Source organism: Corylus avellana, chromosome 3 (assembly GCF_965113065.1).
Source record: "Corylus avellana chromosome 3, dhCorAvel1.hap1.2, whole genome shotgun sequence".
NCBI classification, from domain to species: domain Eukaryota; kingdom Viridiplantae; phylum Streptophyta; class Magnoliopsida; order Fagales; family Betulaceae; genus Corylus; species Corylus avellana.
This window is the reverse complement of record NC_142492.1, coordinates 30390312-30400365: the sequence shown is the minus strand read 5'-3', so window position 1 is coordinate 30400365 and position 10054 is coordinate 30390312. Positions and strand designations below refer to the sequence as shown.

Here is a 10054-nt window from a genome sequence, read left to right as displayed (position 1 = left end):
AAGTCGTCACTAATATCTAAGAAATTGAGACGGCATATCATCGCTAATATAAAACGTTGATATGAAACTTATAAATGACAACATGAAAAGTCATTGATAAGTTCGAATTATTAATTTTTTTAATATAAATTTTGATTTTTTTTTTTTATTTTTTATTTTTTTATAAGTTTCGATTTTTTGTTTTTGTTTATATCATTGCACTACAAGAAATAATACCTTTAGCAACACTGTAACGCCCTGTAGAAATATCATTGTTTGTTTGTTTGTTTTTTTTTTTTTCATTCAATATGCACATATTTTTTTTAAGGACAAAGTTTTCCTTCAAACTAGGACAAAGTATAAGGAAATTGCCACCAAGTTTCTTGGCAAAAGAGCCAAAGAAAAAAGATGAAAAAAGAAAAATAGAGTTTGGGACATGTCCTTGGATCCTATTACATCGATCTGAGAATAATAGTAATTAATTTCAAAAGCAAATTAACAATTGGTTTATAAATCAAAGAAAGCGTCATTGGAAACCATCATCTAAGAATTTCCTTTTATTTTGCTGTGTTTTCTTTCATGATATATAACGGGTGAGTATGGCAGAGGCTCTTGTAAACCTTTGGGGGAGCTGAGGAGTTCCACACGAACTCCTATGTTCTCATCTGTTCCAACTCAAGTAAACAGAGGTCAAGAAGAACTACTTTGCTCTAAATTCTTATCAGCCCAAGACTCCTCAAGAGAACGTGTTAAATGGCTTAGAGTAGTTAGAGTTCATGTTTAGTATTGTTTCTTCTTTGTAATAAGCTATATATAAAGAAATGATATTTTAAACAGTAAAATGTAGCTCGTGGCAGTGATTTCTTGGGTTGGAAAGACAGCTTCAACTCGGTGCGGGAGGGTAAGGAGATGTGTAGACGAGAGAGAGAGAGAGAAAATAAAGGTTGGGGAGGGAGAGGTGGAGATGTGAGGGAGAGAATAAATTTTAGATGAAGGAAGAAGTTGACGGTGGTTTGTGAACATTAGGGTACTAAAAAAAAATGCGAGAAGTACATGTTTAAAGACGTGTCAACTTTAGAGATTAGGTTGGACGAAATTGGAGGAAAACTTTGTTCTTTTTTTAATTAGATGCAAGACACAAGTTAAAAAACCATTTAACTCAATCATACTGAAGTAAATCGCCAACGTTGTTACCTGCACCCAAGATAAAAGTTGGGCCTCATCACTGAGAACAACCGCTCTCATCATGCTCTGTCTCTCCGCAGGGCGGCCAACAAATGGCCTCCACATACAGATTCAGATTCGTCGAAACCAAAAACTAAAAAAAAAAAAAAAAAAAAAAAAACACGAAAACATTCATCTGGGTACCTCTGAAATATTGTCGTAGATTGCACAAAAAAACAACTGAAAAGGGTCTCTTGAGCGGTGAAACGGAGCGTTATGGCCTAGAGGGACCTCAGACCATCGACCCTGTCATCTTTGACAACCCATACTTCAAAGAGCTCTTCGTTGGTGAGGACCGACTTTTGCAGCCATCTGAGACGGCGAAAGTTCATCTTTGGGCCCCATGAATAACAAACCTGAAACTGCAGGAAAAATCGGAACATCGGTAGTAGGGATTTTAATATCAAAATGGTTTCTTCTCATAGGAAACGAGGCCATGGACACTGCCTTCAATTTGAGCTGCTCCTGTTCGGACCTGCACAAACCAAATAAAAGACCAAAGTCAGGCCATGAAATCAAACATCAAAAACATATAGGTTCTCAAGTCATCATCACACCGGCAGAATTGCTAAAACAAGCCAATGCCGAAGGGAAGTTGTCATTAATTGTATTTTATTCTTAGAACCAATGTAGGAAAAAAAAGACTTCAATTTTCGGGATTCTAGTAAATTTTTTTTTTTTTTTTTTTACAAGGACTTGCCCATAGGTATGGAAAGAGTACCACTGCAGACCTGCCAAACCCCTCCGTTTACGTCAAAGATTCCACTCGGACAAGAAAATGTGGGTGATATATTGGTCTAAGAATACCCCTAATACTTCAGAAGAGAAGAAGACCAGACAATTGGAGCCTTGGCTGCAGTTACCCATCATTCTTCAAATCACAGACTACAAAAGAATTTTTTGTACATTACCTACCAAGTTTCTGCACGTTCCAGTCAACTTAAGCACTTTGATCTGGCTTACTGAGACCCTTGCCAAGAATTCTTTCATTTTCCCCCTTGATTCTTTTTAATATATAAAAGCTGCCCAAGGTTTCTTGAACAAGACATGAAAAGGAAAAAAGATGCAAGTTTTGTCCACAAATTAATCTTGCCAATCACTGTGAAATGAGAGATATAACTTTAAATTTTAACAGAAGAGTAAGTGCAAATAGTCATCTCAAAAACCCATTTCAACTGATTTGACAAGGAAAAGAGTTTAATATTGAAGGAACAAGGAATTATCCAATAACACAAATTAAGATCAAAGTTTCTTGGTAGATTTGCACGATAGCAAACCCTCTTTTATGATTATATATGATATTCAAGTTGCATTATGTAGTAGGATTTTGGAATGATACGCAGCTGTAGTTTTTCTTTCTGAAGATATAACTTTAGCCTTCATATTTGCGTGAAAGTCACCCGCGAGAGACTAATTAGGATGATTATAATTGCTTTTAACAGAAGAAAAAGTTCTAACCAGAACAATTGATAATAAGACTACCTCAAAATACTTCTTGATGTATAATGCAATAGAAGAATACCAGATCATGCTCACGGCCATAGAAAAAAAATACAAATACAAAATGCCAAGCCATACCTCTAGCCTTAATACCCCTTGTCTTAAGAGGTCGTGAGCAGTCTGCATAGATGAAGCACCAAGATCTTGAAACCCTTGCTTGACTGCTTGCAATGTGTAAGGTACAAACTTTAGAACAGAACCTTTATCTGAAACTGCTCCAACAACCCCCTGAGCAATTTTTAACTTAGCTGTATCACCCAAATATCTTGCATCACTCCCTTTAGTCATAGCTTCTAGGGAGCCCATACCTCGATACTTTTTGACCCGGCGACCATTCTGGTATAGCAAAATTAAATATTCATTACCACTGAAATATTGACTTAAGCGGCCTTTGTGAGAGAGAGAGAGAGGGAGGGGGGGGGGGGGATTCATGAAGCAATAAAATAATAAGTTGCAAAGATCAAGGAATAGTGAACAACATGTTGCTGGTGGAAAATCTTCACCATGCATAACCTAAGGAAGTGTCATGTCATTGTGGTTTATTGGTGTTCTATGTGTAAGAAGAGTAGGGAGTCTGTGAATCACCTTCTACTCCATTGTGATTGTGAAACTGTTAGTGCAGTCATATTGGATTAGCTTGGGTTATGCCTAGACAAGTGGCAGGCCTTCTCACTTGTTGGAGAGGGGTTTGTGTCAATCCTTAAAGTGCAGTAGTGTGAAAAATGGTTCTGCCTTGCCTTTTATGATGTTTTTGAAGGGAAGGAAATCATAGAAGTTTTGAAGACCACAAGAGGACGATGGTAAAACTAAAGTCCTTTTTCAAAACTCCTTACTACTGGACAGTTGTCTTAGAGTATCTTAATTTGCTTAGTTTTTATGATTTTTTTTTTTATAACCTTTTTGTCTCTTTCTAGCTAGGTGCATCTCTTGTATACTTTTTGTGTACCTTAGTTGCGTTTTTTGTGCTTTCTAACGATATCTCAATTACTTATCAAACAATAGATGGTACTCACGCACAAAATACTCTAGTGACTTAGCTTTAAAACACATCCATCCAAAGTCCAGCCTTCTTCCAAGAATGGTAATTTAGAAAAGCCCATAGATAAACGCGAAGAATAGAAGTAAACTCTAATTATGTAAGCTTCATTATAGATGACAATCAATGTAGATTAGTAACCAACACAATGACAGATTGTAAGCTTACTCTTGCATGGCCGCAACCCTTTTAGTGCTCATTTAATAGGGTATTACGTTAGTAAAAAAGATGGATTAGAAGTTTAAGCACCCCTAGATAATCCAGCTATGAAATAGCTATAAGAAATTCCAATGCACATATCTTCTGGGAAGATTCTTCACCAGCTACTAAGCAATTTCTATAGCCTCTTTGACCAATTAAAATGCCCGTGTTGCTTTAGTAAGATAATTGTAGATAATAAAGGGTATGATATGAGCTGCTAGAATACCAAAGTCTGATCTAAACCTCAATTTATCTTGGAGCAGAAGAAGGAAGTGGCTTAATTATTATTAGGCTAAAGTCCACTTTTTGTCCTCCAACTTTTGTTAATGTTTCTATTTGGTCCCTATATTCCAATTGCAGCAATGTTGCTATTCAAAGTTTAACAATATTTCAGTTTGATCATTCCATTCAAATTAAAGCTAATAGAGCAATATGTACCAAATCAATGATATGCAACCATGTACAACATGCCATATCCACACAGAAAAATTCTTAAATTTATTTTGTTTGCATTTAATTAAAGATAAAACTTTGTTGTTAACAGAAAACTATTATGTCCTCTTTCTAGCTCCCTCCATCCTCTTCCCAACCTATTGAACAATAACATCAACCCACTCCCTTCCTTCTTACCTGGTTTTGATGGAATCCTCACCACATTCATTATTCAACTAACCAAAGAGTTTTTTGATAATACCTTACAATTCTCAGGCATAGTTGGCTTGATATGACTATGAACCCAGCCATCTTGGCACCATTATATGGTGATGGTGCCAAATTGGGGCGATTGCACCCCACCGGTAGACCTCAAATCTAGATCTCGCATATCAAAGGAGGTTAATAAGAAACCCTGTGAAGACATTTAGGCATGAGGAGGGAGAAATACGGATCTGGTCGGATCATACCCATGTGTTTGGGTCTGAAGTCATGCTTATGTTATGTGACAAGTTTAATGATAAGATTACTCATGTTTGATCAGATAGAACTGACATCGCTGTCAAAGAGAGCAGAGTGGAGAATGAACTTAGTAGGAGGGAGTTGTTGTACTCTATATTTGGGTGGGTGGGGCTGTTCATTTTTTTTCTTTTTTTAATGAAAGAAAATAAGGCAGTTTGCTAAATTCTCATTTTGGATTTAGCGCAGAAATTTCATTTGGAAGGTGACAGTGAAGGTGCATGGGATTATCGCATTTTCATTTTCATGGTCTTCTCCTCCTAAAAAAAAGATTACTGGCCTTTGCTAGGTTCAGCTGGGCTGGGAAGGTGTACATGTAAAGAGAGAGAAAGACAATTTTTTTCTCCTGAAAATGGAAATTTATCTTTAATTGGAAATAAAATGAAAAGAATTTAATGATTTTTAATTGACATATAGTTACCACGCCAGCAATACTCACATCAATAACTATGTGAGCAATCTGGAAGCACAGATAAAATTGAAGGATAAAATTGTTGCAATTGATGTAATAAGGTTGAAAAAAGAAACGTATGTTGGAGGACAAAAAGTATACTTTTCTTTTTTAGTTATTAATATGATATAACTAAACAAATAGCAAATGATTATTTTTTTTTTCTTTTTCCTTATCAAAAAAAATAATACGTACTTTCTTAGGGATAATCCTAACCTATAATGTCCAAATAGTCCCAGTGATACACAATTCAGGGGAAAAAAAAGGGTGACTGCTTAATATACTTTTCCTTTTTAGTTATTAATATGATATAACTAAACAAATAGCAAATGATTAGAACACGTACTTTCTTAGGGACAATCCTAACCTATAATGTCCAAATATTCCCAGTGATACACAATTTGCAGGGGAAAAAAAAGGGTGACTGCTTAATGGCAATCCAAGAATTGAAAAGTAACATATAGGGACATGTCATAGAAAAGTCATACCTGATACTCATAAGCCCCAGGAGTCTCAGTGCTACCAGCTAAGAAGCCTCCCATCATTACAGTAGATGCTCCCAGGACCAAAGCCTTGACAATGTGTCCAGAATTTGAAATGCCACCATCAGCAATGACAGGCACATCATTTTGTGAAGCAATACAGGCAACCTTATAAACAGCAGTCGCCTGAAAAGCAGTAGTAAGACAGAAAATACAATTATTGAGTAAATGCTGAAGCAAGTATCGTAAAAAGATAAAATGGCTAAGCTATGGTGTTAAGCTTTTTCAGTGGTATTAATTAGTGGTAAAATACTGACTACAACAACACAATAGCTAATTTTGCCAGTTTACTTGTATATAAGTTTGTGAATACCAGAAGGAAACCCAACATTTGTTTCTAGTATTCTATATAATAGCTTAGAGGATCTAGTGGCAAAACAGAGAAAGGTACCCCAAAAAGGAGGGGCTGTTGCTAGTAATTACATTACTAAGTAAAGGACTACTAGAAAAGCTATTTTCATTGCTGCCACAGCCACTTAGTGCAGCTCAATTGACATAGAAATGCTTTGGAAGCAATCCATTTATGCATATGCACACCCACTCATGCATTAAAAGTCACTATGCAGGTTATTACTGTATTGGACTGCCTTTCAGAAATTGCCACAGGTCAGTATCCTTGCTAAAACAAACACAACATATTCAACCTGAAAAGAATTCTTTGAGTGAGTCTATCTCGATTTCAAATGGTTGCCTTTTATCTTCAAGGCTTCAACTAGTAGTAAGTTTCATCTCAGCATCTAATCCAAGCAATTTCTCAGCCACAACAGCATCATGATATTCTAAAACACAACTTGAGCTAATTCAAAGCTCGATCAATCACATTAACACCAAGCATCAATCTGCTATCATGCCATTTAAGTAAACCAAACAAAACGCACAATCTAAATAACCCCACAATTAGAAAAGCTGAAAAGTGGTATACCTGCCCACGCCCGACCGCGCAAACCTCCTGCGTAGTACAAATGGAGCCGGACCCCATCCCGACCCGCAATCCGTCAACACCAGCCTGAATCAAATTCTGGGCCTGCGCCACCGTGACCACATTCCCACCCACCACATCGAGGTCCGGATAAACCTTTTTGATATACTTTATCATCTCAATCTGATATATGGAGTTCCCTTGAGAGCTGTCCAACACCACGACATCCACGCCGGCCTTCACCAAATGTTCCAGCCTCTCCTTGTCGCTCTCCCTCGTCCCCATCGCCGCCCCGACTTTCCACGCTCCGTCAGGCCCCACCGTCCCCGCCCCCAACCTCGGGCACGCCTTCACCCGCTCCACATCCTCCCTAGTCACCACGTCCACCGCTTCCTCCTCCTTCACCAGCACCGCAAGGTCGCTCTCTTTCTTCTCCTGAAAGTAGGAGTCCATCTGGGTCAGACTAGAGTCCCACGGCACCACCAAGTCGTTCGAGCCGTTCATGAAGCCGTCGATCGGGGCGTCCTTCTTGTGGTCGTCGAGCTGGAGCCAGTCGGATCTGGAGACGTAGCCGAGGAGCTGGGAGGACGCAGAGCCGCTCTGGGTGACGAGCACGTAGGGGCAGGAGTCGAAGTCGTCGAGCGAGTGGATACGGTCGGAGGGGGCGCGGAAGGTAGGGCCGGAGAGGATGGGGACGCGGCGGGACTTGACGGAGCGGACGACGGACGCCTGGTCGGCAGCGGAGAGGTTGGAGTGGACGATACCGAGGCCACCAAGGGACGCCATGGCGGCGGCCATGGCGCCCTCGGTGACGGTGTCCATAGGGGAAGAGAGGACTGGGGAGAGGAGAGGAACCCGGCGCGTGAGGCGTGTGGAGAGGGAGACGTCGTCAGTGGAGAAGTCGATGTAGTGAGGGAGGAAGATGACGTCATCGTAGGTGTAGGAGTAGCCACGGTTGAAGAGCTTGGTGGCGGCGAACCCGTCCTCCTCCATTGCTGGTCAACGTTAGGGTTTTGGTTTCTTTGTTGGTTGGTTGGTGGTGAGGAAAAGAAAGAAGAAAGCTGCCAATTAAATATGGAGGGAAGGAAGTGTCCGCATCCGGACCTGGCTGAAGCGGGCTTATCGTTATTTGATTTTTGAGGCTGCGCAAATGATACACCCTGCACGTGTACGCGTGGGTCCAACGTAGGATCCGCCATCTTTGGTTTTGGACTGGTCTGATAATGATATCGGAAGGTTGTAAATAAAGAAATAATACTTTTTCTTTTTAAGTCAATAAAGAAATAATACTTTTTCTTTTTAAGTCAATAAAGAAATAATACTTTGGATGGTGAAATTGTAATAAAATATACATCAAAAGTGGGCATCTCTTCCCATTCAAATAAAAAATCAGCTATTTCTTTTTTTCTCTTTAAAAGTAAAAAACCAGCTATTATATCTTCTCGTTATTAAAAAAAACATATTTAATTTGGCTGTGTTTTGAGTAATTATATAAGTCACTATTGTGTTCCTTTTGTATCACTATAAGAATGATGTAACTTTTAAAATTATTATTTAATCAAAATTCAATAAAAATCAATTACAATGCCAATGGTAATTTTAGAAGTAACATCATTTTTTGAGTGACACAAGAGTGACTTTTAGCATTATTCACGTGTTTGCATGTAAGGTCATTCCAAAAATAAACATGACGATTCGCATAATCCATATACCGCTACTATTATTACCATCAACAAAGTTGCAAAAAAAGTGATGTATTCTTATTTTAAAACTACAAATTCATATTGTAAACTATAAATAGGATGCTAGACCTATCCTCATAGGATGCTAGACCTGTCCTCAAAGGGTAACTTAATTGGTTGGAGATCATGCCTCATGAAGCGGAGGTCACTAGTTTGAATCATCTTCTCCTATTTTCCTCCTTTTATACAAACGTGTCAAAAAATGTTAAATGGACAAATCTAAAAAATCTAGATTTATTGTGTAGTAAATCTGAGAAGTTAAAAATGTTGATTATGCATGTTTTGGCCCTTGATTCACGGGATGTGCTCCCTCTTCTAAAGTTGTTAGATTCTGGGTTAGTTCTTTTGTTTCTTTTTCCTTGTAATTTATTTTTCTTTGTTTTGGATTATTTTTACAATCACAAAACCTTTATGCAAGTTTTATTTTCTGTTGCACAGAAGTTGAGTTTTTATGTTGCACAAAGCTTTGGCATTTTCTTTCGCCGGTTTATTTTTGGTGTTGGTACCACTCATTTTTGCTGGTAAGAAAACGAGTGGGCTTCTTTTCACTCGTCACAGTGGTCCTCGTTGGTTAGAGGCCACCATTTGCATCACCATCCTTGTGCTACAACTTTCTTCCCAAATAAATAAAATGGTTAAATATCAAATACTTCCCTGGGGTTTCGTTTCTTTTTTTTTTTTTTTTTTTTTTCCTAGGGTTTGATTTTTATCACAGGAGGTCCCTGTGATTTTGATAATAGACCAAATTAGTTCTTCCGTTAGTTGACTTAATGGAAGTCCACGTGGACCAATTAAATGTTGACACATGACACCTAATTAATTTTTTTTAAAAATAAAAAGGAAAAAAATTGGGGGTGGCCAAAACCACCCCTTAGGCTCGGCCACCCCCAATTTTTTTTTTTTTAAATTAAGTAAGTGTCACGTGTCAACATTTGATTGATTCACGTGGACTTCCGTTAAGTCCACTAACGATCAAATGACAAAAGAACTAATTTGGTCTATTATCAAAACTACAGGGACCTCATGTTAGGCCTGTAAATGAGCCGACACACTCGACAGATCGCTCACTACCCGCTCGACTAAGTTCGACCCGAACTCGAGCTCGACACTGTACAAGCTTGCTCGTTACTATTGAAATTCACTCGATTAGCTAGTGACACATACTCAACTCGCTCAATTAAGCTCGATGGGGGCTCGTGAGTTCGACTCGTTTAAGTCGAGATCGACAGGCTCGCCCGAGCTCGTTTAGGGATCGTGAGCTCGAATCGTTTAACTCTATAATCGCCCGAGCTCGTTAAGGGATCATGAGCTCGACCAGTTTTATCATCCGACCCGACCCAACCCACACGACAATGTAACTAAAAAAAAAATTAATCATGTTATTAATCAATAATAATCATAACTTCAATGTGTATACAATTAACTAATTAAGATCTAAGGCTATAGTGTAACTAACATTATATGGACTATGTTATTATTTATAGGTTTAATATCCAATGTCTAATTCAT

At 38.4% G+C, this 10054-nt stretch overlaps 1 protein-coding gene across 1 annotated transcript; it reads right to left on the bottom strand.

Annotated features, from left to right (window-relative positions):
- Nucleotides 1–1121: 1121 nt before the first annotated feature.
- Nucleotides 1122–7911, bottom strand: LOC132175868 (Aldolase-type TIM barrel family protein). Its single transcript, XM_059587945.2, has 4 exons — nucleotides 6807–7911; nucleotides 5831–6010; nucleotides 2782–3039; nucleotides 1122–1678 (listed from the first exon to the last, which is right to left on the bottom strand). Exons 1-4 carry the CDS (start codon nucleotides 7794–7796, stop codon nucleotides 1607–1609), a joined length of 1500 nt encoding a protein of 499 aa, XP_059443928.1. The 5' UTR covers nucleotides 7797–7911; the 3' UTR covers nucleotides 1122–1606.
- Nucleotides 7912–10054: the final 2143 nt, after the last annotated feature.

Coding starts and splice junctions, on each gene's coding strand:
- LOC132175868 (XM_059587945.2), bottom strand. CDS start 7,796: ATGGAGGAGGACGGGTTCGCCGCCACCAAGCTCTTCAACCGTGGCTAC. Junction 3,040..5,830: donor CTGGGGCTTATGAGTATCAG/GTATGACTTTTC, acceptor TTGCTATACCAG/AATGGTCGCCGGGTCAAAAA. Junction 1,679..2,781: donor AAGGGGTATTAAGGCTAGAG/GTATGGCTTGGC, acceptor TGGTTTGTGCAG/GTCCGAACAGGAGCAGCTCA.